This window comes from Hemitrygon akajei, chromosome 21 (genome assembly GCF_048418815.1).
Source record: "Hemitrygon akajei chromosome 21, sHemAka1.3, whole genome shotgun sequence".
In the NCBI taxonomy this organism is placed as follows: Eukaryota; Metazoa; Chordata; class Chondrichthyes; order Myliobatiformes; family Dasyatidae; genus Hemitrygon; species Hemitrygon akajei.
In genome coordinates, this window is record NC_133144.1 from 53,157,024 (window position 1) to 53,180,406 (window position 23,383).

The 23,383-nt window shown below is 41.2% G+C and overlaps 1 protein-coding gene across 3 annotated transcripts in view; it reads left to right on the top strand.

Moving 5' to 3' along the window:
• Positions 1-23,383, top strand: part of lrmda (leucine rich melanocyte differentiation associated) — a 1,051,240-nt gene that overhangs the window by 35,264 nt on the left and 992,593 nt on the right. For all 3 annotated transcript variants that reach the window (XM_073025431.1, XM_073025432.1, XM_073025435.1), the window contains one exon: positions 21,600-21,700. In XM_073025431.1, coding sequence (XP_072881532.1) covers positions 21,600-21,700 — 101 coding nt within the window. The remainder of the gene's footprint in view (positions 1-21,599; positions 21,701-23,383) is intronic.

Here is a 23,383-nt window from a genome sequence, read left to right on the forward strand (position 1 = left end):
GGACAAGTACAACTCTTCATTAATCATTTTTTCCTGTAAAATTCCATTATATATGTTGGTCCAAAATTACCTTTCATAAGTTGTAGCCATTTTCTATAACATTGGTCAATCTATGAACCAGAATGTATTATGTATTTCTATGACTAATTTCTCTAATTTTATTAAAAATAAACTAGAAAGATAGTTATTTTTCATGGTTAAATACATAAACAATATTGTTCACCTTGATTAAGTTCTTTTTGAGTTACTTGCATAAAGTCACATTTCTGATTATTGAACGTTTCCTTGTGGAAGCAATCATTTTATTACTGGGCAGGTAAAGTGTATGCAGAGCATGCCTGAATGAAACAAAAATAGCCTCATTGGGATACAGATGGTGAAGCAGAAGCTGTTATATATTGTGATCTGAGCACATAGAATTGTTTCAGCATTGTTTGAAGTGTGATTATACTTGCCAAAAATACCAATTGAGTTCTACACCTCGATGACATTTAGTAGTAAAACAAAAGCTATCTCCATTTTCCACTCTAGACAGAGTAGAGGCAAATGTTACCCCGTCTGCTTCATGGGTGTGTTGGCAAACACTTGATGCTGGCCCATGTAGGATGTAGTTTGTAAGGACATATGAGCTAAATTTCAGAAAGGTGTTGGTTTTAAGCAGACTCTGAGAGAGAGATATTTAGATGTTGTTGCACTGATGAAAGCATGGCTGAAAATGGAGGAACTACTAAATATGGATGGTTGATTTGCTAGAATTGAGGGAAATTGATATTTGAGAAGAGAGTGAGGGAATATAGGAAATCAGATTAAATACGATAAGAGATAATATGAGCTTTATTTGTCACACGTTTATCAAAACGAAAAGTGGAATGCATCATTTGCGTCAACAGCCAGCACAGTCTGAGGACATGCTTGGGGCAGCCCGCAGGTGTCATCATGCTTCTAGTGCCAACGTAGCATGTCCACAACTGACCAACCATAATCTGTGCATCTTTGGAATGTGGGAAGAAACAGGAGCACCTGGAGGAAATCCATGCAGTCATGGGGAGAACGTACAAACTCCTATCAGGCAGCAGTGAGGATTGAACCCTAATCGCTGCTAACCACTGTGCTATCATGCTACCCGTAGATTAGGCTACTTTTTTAAACAAATGCCATTTGCCAAGTCTGTGTTTGAATGCTAAAAGAAAAAAAAAGGTGGCATCCTGGCACAGCTGGTAGAGTTGTTGCACACAGCTCCAAGCGTCCCATGTCCAATCCGCCGAGTTTGGGCACTGTTTGTGTGGAGTATGTATGTTCCCTTGTGATCTCATGGGTTTTCACCAGTTTCATCCATATCCCGATGTTGTGTGGGCTGTTAGGGTAATTGGCTGTATAAGTCGTTCCTGGCATACAAATGAGTGGGAGATTCTGGAGGCCCATGTAGGTGAGCACATGTGGAGAATAAAATAAGAATTAAATCCAGCATTACTGTAAGTGGACATGATTGGTATGACTAATTTTGACAAACTTCTATAGATGTGTAGTGGCTGTATCATAGCCTGGTATGGAAACACCAATACATTTGAATGGAAAGTCCTACAAAAAGTTGTAGGTATAGCCCTGTCCATCACAGGTAAAGCCCTCTCCACTATTGAGCACATCTACATGAAATGTTGTTGCAGGAAAGCAGCATCCATCATCAGGGACCCCCATCACCCAGGCCATGCTCTCTTCTCGCTGCTGTCATCAGAAGGAAGTACAGGAGCCCCAGGACTCATGCCACCAGGTTCAGGAATAGTTATTACCCCTCAACCATCAGACTCCTGAGCCAAAGGGAATAACTTCACTAGCCCCATCATTAAAATGTTTCCACTACTTATGGACTCAGTTTCAAGGACTTTTCATCTCATGTACTTGATATTTATTGCTTATTTATTTTCAATTATTATTATTTCTTTCTATTTGTATTTGTACAGCTTATGTCTTTTGCACACTGATTGAACACCCAAGTTGGTGCTGTCTTTCATTACTTCTATTGTGGTAATTATTCTATTCTGGATATTGTATATGTCCACAAGAAAATGAATCTCAGGGCTGTATATGATGATGTATGTGTACTTTGATACTAAATTTACTTTGAACTGAAAGGCTTGTTTCAATGCCATATTATTTCAATATTTGAAGGACTTGCTGGAGAACTTTAATAGATATTTTTACATTGTATCTTTGAGAAAAATATATTGGAAAGCTGGATGTGCCAAATAAAACTTTACAGATGTGCAGGACTCTGAAGTTTTTTTAATAAAGTTACTTACAATTTTTGTTTAATTTTATTGTTACTTCCAAACCTCAACTGCCCACACAAATGGATTTGATCATTGACTGCAATTTGAAAGTTTAATTCCAGTAAATCATCTACTGAAATGCCACAATTCCACTGCTGAAGATACTACAACCCTGCTACTGGGGTGAGGGTACCCAGATTACTAAATGTTGATAATCTGCCTAGAGTGGATGTGGAGAGAATATCTCAATCGTGGGAGAGTCTAAGCTTGGAGGCCACAACCTTGGCATAGATGTATATTCCTTTAGAACAGAGGAGGAGGTGTTGAATAGGAATTTCTTTAGCCAGAGAGTGGTGAATCTGTGGAATTAAGTGCCACAGATGGCTGTGGAGGAAATGTCAATGAGTATATTTAAGGTGGAGGTTGATTTGTTTTTGATTAGTAAGGACATCAAAGGTTATGGGGAGAAGGCAGGAGAATGAGATTGAGAGAAAAAAATTATCATCCACGTTTGAATGATGGAGCAGACTCAATGGACGGAATAGGATATCCTTCTATTCTGAGGAAGTCCTACCTAGTGTTTCTCGCTATTGGAACCAGCTACTCCATGTCAACTCTATCTAGGTCTCCAATTATTCAGTATGTTTGACAGTCGGTGATTCCACCAATTGGCAAGTTAATGAGGTTGGCCATGCCTTTGTTGCATAGAATGGTGGCAGGGCATGCTAACAGAGTCGTGGACTAATACAGCATGGAATCAGTCCCTTGATCCCAACTTGTACATGCCCCAACGTGCTAATACCTAAGCTAATACCATTTGCCTACATTTGACCCATATCCCATCCTGGGGTCCCTTTGCTAAAAAGTATTGGTCCACAGCATAAAGATTAAGAACCCCTATTCTAAACTGTTGCTCTCCAGGTATTGATACAAGTGGTTCTTAAAAGGTATTATACCTCCCTCAATGGATTTCTCCAGCAGCTAGTTCCTTCTGTGTGAAGAAATTGCACCTCAGCTCCTTTGTAAATCTTTCTCCTCTCTCCTTAAGCCTATGTCCTCATGCTTTGGCTCATTGACTAAAGACTCATTGTGACAGAATTTCATGGACTTGTGAATTGGTTGGTGATTCCCTTACCTTATATATTGCTTTTGCCTTAGAATTCTTGCAATGCTGCAATACAGTATAGCCAGTTTGGCCCCTCATTTCTGTTTATGCCAAATGTCACTCTTGGTGTATTCTCCTTATTTACCATTTGAGCTGTGGTCGGTCCCTTGGCTTGATTGCAACTGTGGAGTAGCAGGGTGTGCCAGGCTGTTTGGTTATGAATAACTGCAGAATATAATTCTGCTGCTAATGTTCCTCCGCATAACTTGGGCATCCATTCTAAGGTGCCAAATCTACTTTGAGGCTCCCAATTGAGCAGGGGTTTGAGCACACTAATGGAGTACCTCTATGATACAATGGCACTTGTCTTTGCAATGACTGGGAACAAGTACTGTATTGTTCAAATATTTCAATATTAACATAGTCATACAAACTCAAAACAAGCTCCATACTGACTGTGCAACACACACAAAGAAAATTTAAACTTCTTCAGGGTAGGCATACATCAAAGGGACTTGGCAGTGGAGTAGCAAGTCATAATCAAAAGATATTCTGCAAATGCTGGAAATCCAATACATAGTGTTGAAACAGCCAGACTAGCTGTGGTGTCTAGTGAGCTAGTCCCATCTCCTTGCATTTGGCCCATAGCCCTCTGAACTTCTCCTATCCATGTACTTATCTAGATGGTTGCTAATGTGTTTGAGCCATTATTTCTGGCACCTCATTGCAAATATACACTATCCTTTGCATGAAGAAGCTGTTTATGATATCCATTTCAAATCTCTTGCCTCTGCTTAAACCTATGGCCTCTTGTTTTTGTTAAGCACCTCTCCCTAGGAAAAAGACCCCATGCGTTCACGTTGTCTTTGTTCCTCATGTTCTTATCTACCTCTACCAGGTCATGCCACAATCTCCTGGGAATAAAGTCCTAGTCTATGCTACCTCTCCGTTTATCTCAGGCTCACAAGTCCCGACAATATCCTGGTAATTTTTTTTTGCACTCTTTTTAGTTTACAATCCCATAAGCTGCCCATTATAAAGTCCTGAGATGCAGAAGTTAAGACTAATTCTTTTACTTGTCTGATTTTATTTTAACCTGAGTCAGACATTTTTATTTGGCAGTTAGTCCAAGCAAGCATTGTGTGTTGATTTTAGTTTGAATTAGTCTTATTCCGTAGTCAAATAATCATTCTTCTAAGGTTAGGCATTGACTATTTAATTAAGTGGAATCTGGACCAGATAGGAATAAATTATGCATTTTGAATTTTTAAAAAATTATTTGCACAAATTTGTCTTCTTTTGCATATTGGTTGTTTTGTCAGTCTTCATTTCATTTTTCATAAATTCTATTGTATTTCTTTTTTCCTGTAAATGCCTACAAGAAAATGAATCTCAATGTAGCAAATGGTGACATATGCATAGTTTAATACTTTTTGATTACTTATAACATGATTAATTTTGCCTTGATCCATCTCAAGTAAACAAAATGACAGCCAGCTTTCTCAGTCTTGTTCATAATGAGCCTTGCCTCCTCAACCCCTTAACTTAGAAAATTGTGGGTCCAAGCCCCATCTGTGACGTCTAAAGGAAAGCAGCCTGCCGAAGATGTTGCCTTTTGGAGAGAAGGTCAACTAATGCACCATCTCCTCTTTGTTGCTTGGAAAAGATCATATGACATCAATTGGCGAGTGCCTTTGACATCCTGCCAACAGTAATCTCAATCAATAACTGTTAAACACGTCTAATTGTTTACAGCACCTTGCTGTGTAGGGATTGGCTTCACTGTTTACCAAGGTTACAACAGTGACTGTTTCATTAGATTTGACACACTTCAGAAGTCCTTAAATGTCTTATACAAGTTGCTAACCACATTTAAGGATTTGGTGGGCAGTAAAGCAGGAAGCCACAGGGTCATAGTTGTCATGCAGATATGAATGAGTTTTGTAGTTTCATGAATCTGAGAAAACCTGTGGAAGTGCAAAACTTGCAAGTATTTAACGATATAATGTTCATCCAATGTTTATTTGCTGGTATTGATGTTAACAAATATTCTGCTGACATTTGTATGCACTTATACAGTCTCCCTGCTGTGCAGTTTGCAGTTGATTCCTCATCCCCATGCCACACACATGTTCTGTAACAGTATAATGCATGATCTTAAGGGATCCAGGTTAATGTAATGTACATTAATGCTTTGGACTGCCACTTCTAACTTTCCAATGAAAATTGGGAATTTGTTTCAGCATTCACACTCGGTGGCCACTTAATTAGGCACTTCCCAAAGCGAATTAAGTGGCCATTGAGTGTATGTTCATGATATTCTGCTGCTGCAGCCTGTCAACTTCCAATGTTTAACGTGTTGTTCATTCAGAGATGCTCTTCTGCACACCACTGTTGTAATGCATTTTCATTGCTAGTGCCTTCCTGGTAGCTTGAACTGGCCTGGCCATTCTCCACTGACCTCTCTCATTAACAAAGATATTTTTGCCCACAGAGCTGCTGCTCACTGGTAGTATTTCTTTGCACCAACCTCTGTAAACTCTAGAGACTGTTGTGCATGAAAATCCCAGGAGATCAGCAGTTTCTGAGATTCTTAAATCACCCCGCCTGGCACCAACAATCAAAGTCACTTGGATCACATTTCTTCCCCATTCTGATGTTTGGTCTGAACAACAACTGACCATGTCTGCATGCTTTCATGCACTGAGTTGCTGCCACAGGATTGGCTGATTGCATTTTTTCATAAATGAGTAAGTGTACATGTATGCCTAATAAAGTGGCCACTGAGTGTATATTCTGTAGTGAAAACAAAGTAAATATTGTGATTGAAGCAGAGATCTTTGTAAATGGATCAGCTGGCTGATTCCTTTACCACATTCAGTGATTGAGAAGTCTGATAAAATGTAGAGGTACTCATGCCTGCATGCATTCAATACAGAAACATTTCCACATAAAAATTCAAATCCTGCATTATTTTTAACAATCCACAAAGAAGCAGCTGACTTTTGGCTAAGTTCTTATCTTTATTGACATGCATTTAGGCAAAGCAGAAAGAGTCCTAACTGTATTCCTGGTCGAACCAGTCTGTTAATTATATGGGATTGAACAGAGGACAGATTGTTGAATGAGTCAACCCTGCTAATTAATTGATCCTAATAAGCCATTTCGCTTAAGAAAACAGCATCCCTCTTTATCATGTGATTGTAATACTGAAGGTTCTCAAGTGCCTGTTTGTTTTTGTATCTAGTTTTTGCTCTTAGTGCACAAAGGCACTGATATAAATGGGCGCTTTGATAAATTACCCAGCAGCTGATAACTTTTGTCTGAATTTCTGAAGTTGTTAATGTGGAACTGGAAAATGCATGAAAAACCTGATACTGTATTAACTCTCAGTATTCTTAAGGTAACAGTCTTGTTTTGTAGATCATAGACACACAATTTTCATAAAATCTACAAGTACATGCTAGATTAGTTACTGCTTCAAAGTGGAAGACAAAACAAAACAGTTCCTTAATTAAAAAGACGAGATGTTGGAAATACACGCAACAGACACAAAGTGTTGCAGGCCAGGCAACATCTACGGAAAAGAGTAAACAGCTGACATTTTGGGCTGGGACCCTTCAGCAGGACTGGAGACAGAGATGAGACATTAGAGCCAGAAGGTGGAGGGAGAGGAGGCAGAAATACAAGACGGTAGGTGATGGGTGAAATGGAGAGTGGGAGGGGTAAAGTAAAGGGCTGGGATGCTGATAGGTGAAAGAGATAAAGGGCTGGAGAAGGGGGCATTGGGTAGGAAAGAGTAGAAGACAAGGGAAGGGGGGTGCACCAAAGGGAGGTGATGGGTAGGTAAGGAGATAAGGTGAGAGAGAAAGCAGGAATGGTAAAGGGGGGGGTCTAATTATTGCAAGTTTGAGAAATCGATGTTCATTACTTAAGCACAATATTCTTTTTTCCTTATTTGGGTTATATTATGTCATGGTGTAATTTACTCAAAAGAGGTTTTCTGAAAATTTTTGTATGGATGTGGGGAGGTGACAATCGGGAGGGAATTGACCTTTGTTCACGATATCAGGAGTTCTCTGGAGAGGACTTGCAAGACCTCTGCTGTATACCTCTTTACCTCCACTTCTGACAGATCTGTCTTTCATTGGGATGGGACATATCTAAAGATCATAATTTTCAGCTCTTGAAATTTGGCTTTAAGGTATAATTATTTACTCATTATTATTAAGATTATTAATAAGATTATTAAGGGATTGGACAAGATAGAGGCAGGAAATATGTTCCAGATGCTGGGAGAGTCCAGTACCAGAGGGCATGGTTTGAGAATAAGGGGTAGGTCATTTAGGACAGAGTTAAGGAAAAACTTCTTCTCCCAGAGAGTTGTGGGGGTCTGGAATGCACTGCCTCGGAAGGCAGTGGAGGCCAATTCTCTGGATGCTTTCAAGAAGGAGCTCGATAGGTATCTTATGGATAGGGGAATCAAGGGATATGGGGACAAGGCAGGAACCGGGTATTGATAGTAAATGATCAGCCATGATCTCAAAATGGTGGTGCAGACTCGAAGGGCCGAATGGTCTATTTCTGCACCTATTGTCTATTATTATTTTTCATTTGCACTGTTAGTCTTCTATTACACATCAGTTTGCCAGTGTCTAGTTTTTCATTGTTTCTATTGTATTTCTTTGTCCTACTGTGAATGCCTGTAAGAAAATGAATCTCGAGGTTGTATATGGTGACAGAGTGTACACACTTTAACACATTCTTTTAATTCTGTGGAGGCAAACAATAATCCCTGAATGTTTATGAGCACGATTGACTAGTCTGCAAATGACATTACTGAATCTAGTCTTGATGCTAAGATTGATGCCGTTTTCAGCTTTGTGCTTTAACATAGCGATGTTTATATGTTGTGTCACCTCAGAAAACACTTAAAAGTTGTCTGTGTTGCTGTATGTCAGGAGTTGCACTGCATGGTCTCTAGATTATTTTCTGATGAGCACTGGTGATGATTTCTGCCTTTAAGTGAGGGAGGGGCAGTGTTTTTGAGTTTGGTGATGGCAGTGTTGGTACTTCTGATTATAGAAAACATTTTATTTAAAAAAAACAAAGCCAGACATTTGTGAGTGGTAGGGAGAATGTGGCCCCAAGTCACTGATGTTTGAGGTGACAACAGAAAGAGATTCTGAAGGAGGTGAATGTGGAGAGGTAGCATGGTTTTAGACAGAGCTTTCAAAGCTCTCCCTGCAGTGCCTCATCTTGGTATGTTTCTGAATTCCACCTTCCTCCGCTCTCTCCAACCTCTACCACAGTTCACATATTGAATAAAGATCTAATCATTCTAATTACAGCCAATTTTCTAATTTTACCTTCAAATTCCCCTCCCCAAAGGGGATTGCTAACCTACCTGTTTTGAAGAGTCATTGAGAGATACAACATGGAATTGGGATTCCACACACCAAAGCCATGGTGACAAGCACCTCTTTCTCACACTAATCTTACCCTGATACATTTTATTCTGAACTCCCATCAACTCCCCGATTACCCACACTGAAGTGGCATTTTACAGTGGCCCACTTGGAGGGAACCCACATGGTTGCAGATTTACTTTGAACTTTGTGAGTGGGCATCCTCCACACAGGCCATAACATGTTCGGGGTCGAACCGGAGCGGGCAGGAGATGCAAGGCTGCAGCACTAGTAGCTGCACCGCAGAAGAATGAAGAATTGTGGCTTAGAGAGAAAGTTCCAGAAAATGAGGTTCAAGATGGTAAAAGGCATGACTAAAGTGATACCGCTCATGATGTGTATGTTCTCTTAAAGCTGGTCAAGAGAAATGCTGGTGCTGATTGTGGTAGAACTGGAAGATGTAGGGGGGTGAGATTGAAGGAGGATTCAAACAGTGTGAAAGGCAATGAAGTGGGCCAGGTGAGAATAGATTCAAAGTTCAAAGTAAATTTTATTATCAGAGTACATGTATGTCACCACATACAACCCTGAGATTCTTTTTTCTGTGGCCATACTTAGCAAATCTAGCTATAACAGGATCAATGAAAGATTAACCAGAAGACAATAAACTATGCAAATGCAAATATAGATAAATGGCAATAAATAACAAGATAAAGAGTCCTTAAAGTGAGACCATTGGCTGTGGGAACATCTCAATGGATGGGCAAGTGAGTGTCATTATCCTCTTCTGTTCAAGAGCCTGACAGTTGAGGGGTAGAAACTGTTCCTGAACCTGGTGGTGTGAGTTCAAACCAGTTAAGTGTAAGGTGATTCATTTTGGTAGGTCAAATTTGAAGACAGAATATAAATATTAATGGTAAGACTCTTAGTGTGGAAGATCAGTGAGAACTTGGGGTCCATGTGCATAAGACACTCAAAGCTGCTGTGCAGGTTGACAGTGCTGTTAAGAAGGCATCTGATGTGCTGCCGTTCATCAACCGCGAGATTGAGCTCAAGAACCGTGAAGTAATGCTACAGCTATATAAGACCTTGGTCAGACCCCACTTGGAGTACTGTGCTCATTTCTGGTCACCTCACTATAGGAAGGATGTAGATACTATGGAGAGAGTGCAGAGGAGATTGACAAGGATGTTGCCTGGATTGGAGAGCATGCCTTGTGATAATAGGTTGGGTGAACTTGGCCTTTTCTCCATGGAGTGATGCAGGATGAAAGGTTACATGATAGAGGTGTATGATGATGAGAGGCATTGATTGTGTGGATAGCCAGAGGCTTTCTCCCAGGGTGGAAATGGCTAACAAAGGGTGCATGGTTTCAAGGCGCTTGGAAGTAGGTACTGAGGGATGTCAGAGGTAAGTTTTTCACACAGCGAGTGGTGGGTGTGTGGAATTCACTGCCAGCAATGTTAGTAGAGGTGGATACAATATGGTCTTTTATGAGACTCTTAGATAGGTACATGGAGCTTAGAAAAATAAAGGGCTATGTGGTAGGGAAATTCTAGGTAGTTTCTAGAGTAGGTTACATGGTTGGCACAACTTCGTGGGGCGAAGGGCCTGTAACGTGCTGTAGAGCTCTACGTTCTATGTTCTGAGTCCCAAGGCTCTTGTAGTTCCTACCTGATGGCAGCAGCAAGAAAAGGGCAGGCCTGGGTGGTGAGGATCTCTGATGATGGATGCTGCTTTCCTACAACAGTGTTTCATGCAGATGATTTGGAAGTTGGGGGTATGAGGTAGGATTGACAGTAGGTTTTTAGACACTGAGGTTTAGTGAGAGGCATCCGATTGAAAGAGTGCTGAAGTAAAAGTGGTTATAGATAAAATACATGGGTGAAGCTTTGATTGTTGAATGGGCATGATGAGGAGCAGGTGGTGTCTGTTTTAGGATAGCACAGTATGTAATGGTTAGTGTAGCTCTTTACAGTGACAGCTGTAAGATTAGCGATTAGCGTTCATCTCACTCTGCTGTTTGTAACAATTTTGTTCGCTCTTCCCATGGACACGTGGGTTTCCTCCGTGTACTCTAATTTTCTCAAACATTCCAAAGATGTGCGAGTTGGGGATGCTACGATGGCATTAGAAACATGGTGATGCTTGCAGGCTGCCCTCAGCACATCCTCAATGCATTTCACTGCATATTTAGATTTTTAAAGATGGGTTTCAGTTTCAAAAACAGTTTCAGAAACTTGGTTTGCCAGTTCGTCCCAAGTTGAAACTGACAAAGGGAGAGAATTGATGGGAGGAAGATAGATGTTTTTGTTCAGGAAGATTCTCTAGTCTTCTCATTACTGACTGAAAAAAATTGTGGTTAATCCAAGACTTAGATGTCTGTCATACGAGAAGGATGGCCAACAAACTTGGAGTCACAGGAGGCCAAATGGTAGCGGAGCCTTTCTGTCGATAATGTTTCCTTGGCAACATAAAAATGAGAAGAGGGAAACAAAACTGTAACATTAGGAGATAGAGTTGCAGGTCCGTGGACAAGATTGTATAATGTGGAGTGAAAGCAAGTCAGTGAAATCCCAACAGTAGTAAGTGATGAAAGAAAGGTGTTGGAAGCCAGCATGCCCTACAATGTAAAATCTACTGAGAGAAAGAAATTAAATCCTTTGGCGCCTCCAACATTCAAGATTTCCAATTCGCAAGTGTTTTGTTTTACTTTGTGCTATGGGCTTTCTATCTAAACATTTGAAGCGCTGGAGTGACAGATGGTAACTAACAATGGCTCCGTAGTAGCGCACTTGCCTTCTGAATCTGAAGGTTATGGATTCAACTTATGAGAAACATCTAGGCCAATTTTTAAAGAAGTACTGAGGGTGTGCTGTATCATTGGCTGTGCCATCTAATGGCCGGCTCATTAGGAGGCTTGTGTGCACATCAGTGAGTGAAGGAAAAATAACGATCGTGGCGCTATTTTGGGGAATGTAAAAACGTCCTGAGTGTGGTGCGTGGCCAAGTGGTTAAGGCGTTGGACTAGCGATCTGAAGGTCCCCAGTCAAGGCAGTGTGTTGTGTCCTTGAGCAAGGCACTTAACTACACATTGCTCCAGTCTACCAGCTGAAAATGGGAACTGGCAAAATGCTGGGGGTTAACCTCACGATAGACTGGCGTTCTATCCCGGGGGGGGGGGGAGTCTCGTACTCTCAGTCGCTTCACGCCACGGAGACTGGCATAAGTACCGGCTTGATGTGCCTATAAGGCTCGGGACAGACTTTAACTTTTAACGTAACTGAAAACGTCCGATGTCCAAAGCAATAATTGTGCTTTAACCATCTCTAAACATTACCATATTATTAATATACAAAGTTAACTTCTGTATTTACCACACTTTATAACAATTTGCCTTTGTACCATGAAAGTCATGAGATGTACTCTTTAAATGCAGGCTGGTTTACTTTCCCCCAAATTTTTGGTTCAGTTGTTCCTTGCAATAATGTTCGTATTTTTATTGGTTTATTATTGTCACACGTACCAAGATGGGTGGCGCACTAGCACAGTGGTACAACGTTTTACAGTACCAGCGACCCGGGGTCAGTTCCTGCCTCTTCCTGTAAGCAGCTTGTATGTTATTCCCGTGACCGCGTGGGTTTCCTCTAGGCGCTCCGACTTCCTCCTACAGTCCAAAGACATTTCATTTGTAGGTTAATTGGTTAAATTGTGAGTTGCTGGGTGGCTCGGCTCGAAGGGCCAGAAGGGCCTATTCCATTCTATACCTCAATAAGTAAATGGTGAAAAGCTTGTCTTGCATACTATTTGCACAGATGAATTATTTCACAGTGCATTGAGCTATGCCAAGATTACACAATAACAATGCAGAATATAGGGTGGCACAGTTGCCTGGCAATTAGAGTATTGCTGTTAAAGAATCAGTGACCAGGGTTCAATTCCTGCCCCTGTCTGTAAGGGCTTTGTACGTTCTCCCTGTGACTGTGTGGGTTTCCTCCCACGTTCCAAAAGCGTACGCGATAGTAGGGTAATTGGTCAAATTGGTGTAATGGGGCTGGAAGGGCCTGTTACCGTGTATCTACAAAAAAATAGAATGTAGATGAATGAAGTGCAAAGGCGACTGAGAGAGTGCAGTTCAGGTAAACAATGAAGTGAAAGACCGTAGAGAGGTAGCTTGTGCAGCCAAGAGACCATCTTTTTGTGCCATTCATAGAACGTAGAATAGTACAGCACAGTACAGGCCCTTCAACCCTGCCTCCCATATAAACCCCCACCTTAAATTCCTCCATATACCTGTCTAGTAGTCTCTTAAATTTCACTAGTGTATCTGCCTCCACCACTGACTCAGGTAGTGCATTCCACGCACCAACCACTCTCTGAGTGAAAAACCTTCCTCTAATATCCCTCTTGAACTCCCCCCTTTCCCCCCTTACCTTAAAGCCATGTCCTCTTGTATTGACCAGTGGTGCCCTGGGGAAGAGGCACTGGCTGTCCACTCTATCATGAGTCTAATAACAGTGGGATAGAAGCTGTCCTTGAGTTTGGTGCTACGTGCTTTCAGGCTTTTGTATCTTCTGCCCAATTGAGAGCAAAGCAAAATGCAGCAGATGCTGCAAATCTGAACCGAAAAAGAAGTGGAAACTGGGTGAGTTAGCCGGACAGGCAGGAACTGTGAAAGCGAGTGATCTTTCATTGGAATTGACAGTTGCGATGTGATGGCCAAGATCGTCTATCACACAGCTCGATATTATTGTGTGGCAAACAACTGAAATTCTGTTTTCACAAGTGCCTGAACTGCATACGTTGCTTAGCACTCAATACTAACCACACAGTGCAAAACATTATAGGGCAGGGATAGATAATATCTCATTTTAAGCAGAGCTGATCTTGAAGCTGCCCACTGCATCTGTATCTTGCTCATCTAATTAAGAAACATCATGAGACACTCACATAAAATGAATCTTTCACTACTGCTTCTGCGCTATTTATAACGGGTACCTATCTCTACCTTTGGAGAGCCAATTGCAGCTGACTTTGGACTGCTTCTGTGGATCAAACAAGGTAGCTGATCTTTGCAAATTGATCCTTGGTCGATGAGGAACTAGCTTCTCTAATTACAGAGGGAAACAAACTGCTGGAGGAACCCAGTGAGAATAACTGGTCATGGCCTGTAAAGCTCAACTGTCCATTTCCCTCCTCGGATGCTGCCTGACCCACTGAGTTCTTCCAGCAGTTCGGTTTTTAACTCCAGATTCCATTAACTGCAATCTTTTATGTCTTTACTTCTCTAATAATTATCTTTCTACCAGGACTCATAAATAAGCCACTGATACCTCCAATCAAGGAGAGAGGACTTCATGTTTTTCCTTGAGATTAGTAACGATTGCAGGCATTGCAAACTGCTGAGATTTCTTGGCATTCTGTGAGTCCTGTGCGAGACAGAGCTTCTAGCATGAAGTGCAAGGGCTATCACTGGGAATTAGAATTGCTTTAAGGTTGTCACACATACTGAGGTAACGGCGAAAAACTTACCTTGCATACGGTTCATACAGATCAGATCATTTGCACAGTGCATTGAGTTGAATGAAGTGAAAGCAATACAGTACAGAATAAAGTGTAACAGCTACAGAGAAAGTGCAAGATAACAATAAGGTGCAAGATCATAATGAGGTAGATTGATGCCAAAAGTCCAGTTTATCCTACCAGGGAGCTACTTAGTAGTCTTATAACAGCAGATCAGAAGCTGCCCTTGAGCCTGGTGGTATGTCTTTTCAGGCTTTTGTGTCTTCTGCTTTTTGGACGGGTGAGAAGAGAGAATGTTCGGAGTATGTGGGGTCTTTGATTATGCCGTTTATTTTACTGAAGTACTATTAAGCAGAGGTTGGGTTCTGCGATGTGTTGAGGTGTCCATACCATCTGCAGTTTCTTCTGGTCATCTGCAGAACGGTTGTCTTACCAAACCATGACGCATCCAGGTAGGATGCTTTCTGTAATGCATTGATAAAAATTGGTAAAAGTCAATGGGCGCATGCCAAATGTCTTTAGTCTCCAGAGGAGGTAGGGACATTGGCGAGCGTCTTGTGGTTTTGCGATGTTTCTGCGCACCAGGGGCAATTTGCAGCATCAATGAATCTACAAACCCACTCATCTTCAGGTTGTGAGATGAAGCTGGAGCCCCCAGTGTTCACAGGGAGAAGGTGCAAACTCCACATCAACGTCGCTGGGGGTCAGAATTGAACCCGGCCTTCTTGAGCTATGAGGCAGTGGCCAGCAGTCATGTGAAGGAGAGGTAGCAACCCTGCTGTTACTAGGCTCCTGACAACAGCCAGTGGCAGTGTCTTGTTGATAAGTGTCTGCAGTTGTGCAGAGTTTGATGAGATTGTGTTGAGATTGGTTTGCTTCAAGAGAAGGTTTGATAGGAATGGGTGGCATTTCCACTACTGCCATTACACTTTTACTCAGATCTAGGAGCAGGAGAAGGCCTTCTGGCCCTTCAAGCCTGCACCACCACCTAGAAACCGGCCAAGGTACCAAGCTACAGAGCAAGAATCAAATGTATTTATCACATGTACATTGCAACATACAGTGCAATGTGTCATTAGAGTTAACGTCCAACATACCCAAGGAGCAAGTGTCACCACACATTCTGACACCAACACAACATGGTCACACTGCTCGGCAGAACATAGAACACAGCCAGTGACAAAAAATATATAGTGAAATGTGGTGCTTTGTGACAGCAGTACTGTGCAAGACATTAAAGTTACTATAAGTTACAAAAATAAATAATGCAGAAGTGGTCTGATCCTTGTAAAGTAGGTTTCCTTCTTCCTCTTGATTAGATGTCTCACTTCTCTTGTTAACAATAATTCCTTCATTCTACCATCCTTTCCCTGCCTCAATGGGACAAACCCATTGCGAGCCCCAGGCAAGTGGTCCCTAAGCAAACTCTGTTTTATCTTTTTTCGCTTCCCTGAGTATGTGTGTTCCCAATTTATGCTTCCAAGTTCTTGCCTAACAGCATCATAACTTGCCCGCCCCTAATTAAAAACTTTCCAATACTGTTTGCTTCTGTCCCTGTCCAATGCAACAATGGGGTCAAGGATTTGTGGTCACTGTCTCCAAAATGCTCACCAACTTAGAGAACTGTTACCTGACCAGGTCCAGTGCACAGTACTAGATCCAGTACAGCCTCTTCTCCAGTCAGCCTGTTCACATACTGGGTCAGGAATCCTTTTGATAAGACTTGTAGTGGGTACCTGACTTCTGAGGCAAAATCCAGAGGTAACAGCATCACCATTATTTCTTCAACACATCTTTCTACCTCCACGACACAAAAGACTGTGGACTTCAGCTCACATAGAGCGTGGATCAGCTGATGGAAACAGCCTCTTTGAGTGCAAACTGTTTCAGAGCATGGCTTAAGTTCAACATCATTAAAAAATTTCAATTACTTTGGTAGGAGCTTCCATTCACAAATATTAGAAATTTCCCATTCTTATATTTCTGACTTTGCATTACAGCTCTAGAACCAATTGGCCTATGGATTCTATACCTGTTCTCAGAGAAATATAATCAGTCCTCAAGTTTAAGTTTACTTTCATGTGACTGTACATATATACAACCAAATGAAACAATGTTCCTCTGGACCGTGGTACATCCACAAACATATATCACACACAACACTTAAAATATAACCACTAATAAGTTCATAAAATATAATGCGAAGTGCATGTAGTGCACAGCATAGGTAAATGGTATGGTAAACAGCTGGCTGTCCTAGTCACGAGACATTGGTAGTGGCAGGGTATTTATTAGTCTCACAGCTTGAGGGAAGAAGCTGTTACCCAGTCTGGCAGGCCTAGTCCTGATGCTTCTGTACCACCTTCCTGACAGTAGTGAGTCAAAGAGATGGTGGAACGGGTGGTAAGGATCCTCAACAATGCTTCATATACATTGCTCCCAGTGAATGTTCAGAAATGGGGGAGGGAGGCACTGGAGATCCATCTGCAGAGTCTTGCAGTCCGATGCCTTGTACCATTCATCCTGTTCCCCCAACCAACTCCCTGTAACCTGTTCTATCTCGCGTGGCTATCAGATCCCTCCAGGTTTCAATGCATGCGCACGCGCAGTGGCCGCTTAATCTAGCATCCAGCGCATTTTTGGGATGAGGGAAGGGATACAGAGCACCAGAAGGAAATCCACACCATCGCAGGGAAAACATGCAAGCTCCACACATTTGGCGCCAGTGGGTCAGGATCGAATCTGGGTCACTGGAGCTGGTAAAAAGCAGCAGCACCAGCTTCTGCTGCAACATGTGGAAGCCACACCACTGGCCATATTTAAGGCCGGGAGTGATAAGTTCTTGATTGTTTAAAGGGACTAAAAGTTACCGGGTGAAGGCAGAAGAATGGGGTTGAAAGGAAAAATCAGCCATGATTGTATGGCTGAGCAGACTTAATGGGCTGAATGGCCTCATTCTGCTCCTATATGTCTTGTGCCATACAAAACATTCTGACACAACATAAGACTGAGAGGCATTAAAAAATACTGGATAATGAGATATATAGAAATCAAAACATAGTAACGTAGAGAAAAAATGATGATGGCTAAGAATGTTTAGTAGAAGTTCAGACAACTTGAAGCTAACTAATCAGATCTTACTCTTATAGATACTAGGCATAAATTGTTTAGTAATCATTCATTTCCTTTGGTTGGGAAAGGAAGAGTTAATGCTTTCATTTGAGGACCTTGATCCAAAATATTAACTATTTCTCTTCCTGAAGACGCTGCCTGATCCACTGAATATTTCTGCCATTTTCTGTTTTTAATTTAGATTTTCAGCATCTGTGGTGCTTTTATTTTCACATTCCTTTGGCTGTTAGTCTTAAATCTTCCACTTCAGTTTGAGTCTCCACCAAGTTCTTGATGTTTCTGACAATTAGAGTGAATAGCCAAGCCAAAGAAACAAACAAGTTCTATGGTTCAACCTCCAGGCTGTGTTATGATTGATCCAGCTTGGAACACCAGAGAATCATAGATTGTCTCAGTTCCGTAGGGTTAAGTTTTCAGCCACAGCTGCCTTTGTGTAGTTAGGATTCATAAGATGAATATGGTACAGGAGGCTGTTCAGTCCATTTAGTCTTTGCTGGCTTCTTGCGAAACAAATGGCCTCTCCCATTTCAGAACAGCTTGAATTGCAAAGTGCAGCATTGAAGTAACAAGATGATGGAGGAATTCAGCAAGTTAGGCAGAATCTGTGGACAGAAATGGACGTTCGGCATGTTGTGTTGAGAGCCTTCATCTAGCCAGAAAGATGACAGCAGATGTCACCAGTATAAAAAAGGTGAAGGAAAGGGGGTGGATCAAGAGCTGCAAGTGATTGGTGCATCCAGGTGAGGAGAGGCGGGGCATATGGATGAGTGACATGTGGAAATAGCAAAAGAGGCTGTGAGTTGAGAGGTACAGGTGATGTATTCTGATAGGAGACAAAGGCAGAGCATAGAAAATAGTATGGGAGGTGGGGAGGGGACCCAGTGGATGATGTAATCGGAGGATAGAGTGGGTAGAGGAGGGGAAAAACATGACAATTGGGGGCTGGGATGAACGAATGAAAAATTAGGTAGATTGGGAGAGAGAAAAGGATTAGAGGGGGAGCAGTTTATCTGAAATTGGAGAATTCAGATGTTCAGGCCATCAGATTGTAGACGATTTAGGCACAATGAGGTAATGTTTCTTCAGTGTGTGTTTAGCCTCATCATGGCAATGGAGAAAGCCGAGGATAGGCATTGTCATTGTGGGGTGGTGAGGAGAACTAAAATAGTGACAACTGAATGACCATTGCAGACAGAGCAAACACGAGGAAATCTGCAGAAGCTGGAAATTCAAACAACACACACAAAATGCTGGTGGAACACAGCAGGCCAGGCAACATCTATAGGGAGAAGCACTGTTGACGTTTTGGGCCGAGACCCTTCGTCAGGACTAACTGAAAGGAAAGATAGTAAGAGATTTGCAAGGGGGAGGGGGAGGGGGAAATGCGAAATGATAGGAGAAGACCGGAGGGGGTGGGGTGAAGCTGAGATCTGGAAAGGTGATTGGCAAAAGGGATACAAAGCTGGAGAAGAGAAAGGATCATGGGATGGGAGGCCTAGGGAGAAAGAAAGGGGGAGGGGAGCACAAGAGGGAGATGGAGAACAGGCAGAGTGATGGGCAGAGAGAGAGAAAAAAAAGCAAACAACTAAATATGTCAGGGATGGGGTAAGAACGGGAGGGGGGCATTAATGGAAGTTAGAGAAGTCAATGTTCATGCCATCAGGTTGGAGGCTACCCAGATGGTATATAAGGTGTTGTTCCTCCAACCTGAGTGTGGCTTCATCTTGACAGCAGAGGAGGTCATGGATAGACAAATCAGAATGAGAATGGGATGTGGAATTAAAATGTGTGGCCACTGGGAGATGCTACTTTCTCTGGCAGACCGAGCATAGGTGTTCAGCAAAACGGTCTCCCAGTCTGCGTCAGGTCTCACTAATATATAAAAAGCCACACTGGGAGCACTGGACGTAGTATACCACACCAGCCGACTCACAGGTGAAGTGTCGCCTCACCTGGAAGGACTGTCTGGGGCCCTGAATGGTGGTGAGGGAGGAAGTGTAAGGGCAAGTGTAGCACTTGTTCCGCTTACAAGGGTAAGTGCCAGGTGGGAGATCGGTGGGAAGGGATGAGGGGGACGAATGGACAAGGGAGTTACATAGGGAGTGATCCCTGTGGAAAGCAGGAAGGGGGAGAGGGAAAGTGTGCTTGGTAGTGGGATTGCAGACAAAGCATGTGCTTGGCAAAATAACAAGTTATAGAGCAATTACTCAGAGAATCAACTGGCTTGAACCATATTTTCTCTGAAGAGCAAAACCAAACTACATCACACTTATAAAATCCCACTTTATTGAATTTTAAATAATTTCTTCCAATAATTTAAGTAATTCTTTGAATTGTTTGATTTGAAAGATTCAAAGGAGTGGTTATATTGGGAAGTGGCAAGCAAAGCCATGACTTTCTGCTGCTTTCCTAGATTCTTAATGTAGATCCGGTGAGATCAAACTGGCTTCGTAGAAGTCAATCAAAAGGGAAAACAATTTCTTAGCAATGTGGTCATTTTTATTTGCCTTTGACATTGTTTCAGGAAACAGGAACCTTTACTTAGTGCCTTAATGAAAATATAAACATTCCAAGCTGCATTGTAGAGCTTTAAGATAACAATGAACCAAGAAAATAGGAGGGCTTTTTGAGAAAACAGATGATTATGGGAGCTTAGAGATGGCAGTACAGGCAGGGCCTTGGAAACTGAAAAGATGACCACCACTGTAAAGTTAAGAAAAATGCATTGAGGGCTAAAGGCAGAAGCATAGTGAGTTTGCTGATGGTGGTATGAGGGTTGTTGAGGTGAACTCAAGATTAAGGATCAAGGAGAAATTGAGGGATTTAGTAGGAGAATTTGAAATCTGAACCATCTGGGACCCTAAGATTACATCTTCCAGCTTTAAGTGAATCATTAATTCAATTGAAAATCCAGTTTGATTCTTGCACAGTTTCTTCTTGTCATCTGGATGACTCTGGTTTCTCTAAAACAGGATTATGTCATGGATGGCCCAGGTCTTATAGATAAAAGTCTTTTAAAGCTACAGCAGCTAGAAGGAGCCATTAAATTGGTGTAATAAAAACAGAAAATAGGTGTTGGAAATTTGTAAACAGGAGCAAGATGTACCAGTTAGCTGAGTGGTGTCACAACAACCAAACATTCAATGTCAGTAAGACCAAAGAACTGATTATGGACTTCAGGAAAGGTAAGATGCGGAAAGACAAAGCAGTCCTCATAGAGGGATCAGAAGTGGAGGGAGTTAGAAATTTCAAGTTCCTGGGTGTCAATACCTCAGAGGACCTAAGCTGGATGCAACATATTGATGAAGGTATAAAAAAAGCAAGGCAGTGGCGATATTTCATAAGGAGTGAGGAGATTTGGTTTGCCAACTAATCTCTGGACAACTTTCACAAATGTACCATGATGAACATTCTGACTGGCTGCATCACAGTCTGGTATGTGGGGGGAGGTGGCGGTGGCTACAGAACAAGGTCAAACAAAATCAAAATAAGTTTCAGAAACTTGTAAAATTGGTCAGCTCTATCATGGGTACCAGTCTCCGTTGGATCCAAGAGGGCTTCAAGGTGTGGTGCCTTAGAAAGGTGGCATCTGTCATTAAGGATCTCACCACCCAAGACATGCCCTCTTCACACTGTTACCATCGGGAAGGAGGTGCAGAAGCCTGAGGACACACGCTCAGCGATTCAGGAACAGCTTCTTCCCCTATGCCATCCGATTTCTAAATGGACATTGAACCCTTGAACACTACTTCACTACTTTTCTATTTCTGTTATTTTTGCACTACTTATTTTAACTTAATTATTTAATAGATTTAATGTAACTCAGTTTTTTCTATATATTCATTCATCATATTGTACTATTACCATAAAGTTAACAAATTTCATGACATATGCTGGTGATATTAAATCTGATAACTTCTCAAATTAGGCAGCATCTGTGGGGGAGAAAACACATTTATGAATAACATTTGCATAGAATCTACTGTTCATAGTAAAGGACTTTGCAATCTGGTTTCTATTCTGTTAAAGAAAAGAAATGTGTCTGATTTTGCATGTAACATTTTTCTAACTGTGCAGTAAATACTTTAAATATATTTCTATAAAACTGCTGATACTTGTTTATTTCAAAATTATTTTACTTTTTAAAATATGTATGTTGTGCAGGTTTCTTACATTGGTCAAGACTGTGAAAGTATTCCTGAACTACTTGGCAAGAACTATGGACTTTTCACAAAGCGTTTAGATCTTAGTTTCAATCTGCTAAGGTAAGATAGACACCACAAGCAGCATATCACTACGCTATATCTCCAAGTCTGTAAGTAACAGCTCTTAAATTGCATAGTGACCATCTTATTTGTGGAATGGCCTTGCCTCATATGTTTTCATTGTTGTCTAATAACTATAATGTGTATCTTTCCAAATTTCCAACAGATAATTTGAATGTATTTGTTTATAAGCAATAAATACTTGATTTAATTGTACTTCTAAATAGAACGTACCATTGAAGTTTTTCAGTTTTTCACTCCTGCCAAAAGTATTGCAGTGAGGAGTAATTGGAATCAATAAATCAGACTAACTGTTGTCTTCAAACTTGTTACACTTTAGAGGCTTCCTTGAAATTGAGAAGTGAGTCTATTAAATATTTAAGTCAACCTTCAATGTCTAATACAGAATGCCAATGCATTTTTATTTCCAAATGCTTGGAGCTGCACAAAGTTCATTCACTTACATTGGACAGAATGAAGCCCAACCAATGTTTCCAAAGGGATCACTGGAAGTTGCCCAAGGAGACTGAGAGTCCAGGTTTGTGTATTTCTGGGGATGAGCAAATGTGAAGTGTGCACCAATGGGTCACAGAACTTTATTCTCCCTTGTGATTGTTGAGTTGATTGCTGAAGTATACATGGAAAGCCGTTATTCAATTCTACTGTATCTGAATCATCATTAATTTAATTCTGGATTATTTCTGCTCATCCATTGAATTGGAATGCATCTGATTTACCACTGTTGGTTCAATTGAGGTCTCTGAGATACTTGAATATTTTAATCTTGAAAAATGTACTATCCCCAGTGTTGACTTTTTGACATGTTGGTGCACAAAGGGCTTTTCTATTTGAGCCCTAATAATTAATAAACTATCATCCAGCTATTTTAATCACAGTTCTAACTTGAAGCCAAGTGTGACAGTAATCTGTGTTTGGTGCTAATTTAAGCAAAATGATTTCTAGGGTCATATGCAATGCTTTTTAATAATTTGATAGCTCATTTCAAAAGCTGTTATTCCCATAAAATGAATAAACCGATGTGATGATGCTGCAGATATCCTTTCAATGCTGTTGCATGAACAAAGTCACCAGCGAGAAGTACTGATAGATATGAAGCAGTCTCTTTATTGAACAAAATGAGACACAGCAGGCATCATCTTGAGACCCCTTTTGGAAGAAGAGGCTTGCTTGACCCAACACTGCACAGCATTTTATGTGCTAAAGATCAAAGGACAATTCCATGCTTACAATGCATCTACAATGCTTCCTTTGAACTACCGACACAATCTTCCCTCCTCCTGCTTTGCACCCACACCACAGACACCCAAGTGAATTTTAGTCAGCATTGGCTGGTCTTCCAATTAACTGTGGTTCATAGCTCTTAGGAGCCCATTGTTCAGAGCTACATTTAAAATTTAATCTATAGTCCGTATTCAGATCAGAAGATTGGTGGCTGAAGTTATTTGCTATATGTGCTAACTCCCAAAACACCCTAACGCAATCATTTGAATGATTTGTTTGAAGTCTTCTGTGTTTGAAGTCTCTGCATATTACGTGCCTGTAACAGAAGGGAAAGTATTCAGGTATCTCATTGTCACTGATGAAACATTACCTATTTCATAGTTGAAAGTCATAGATCATTCTTTTCCAGAGTTGGTTTAATGTGGATAATAAATTAGGAAA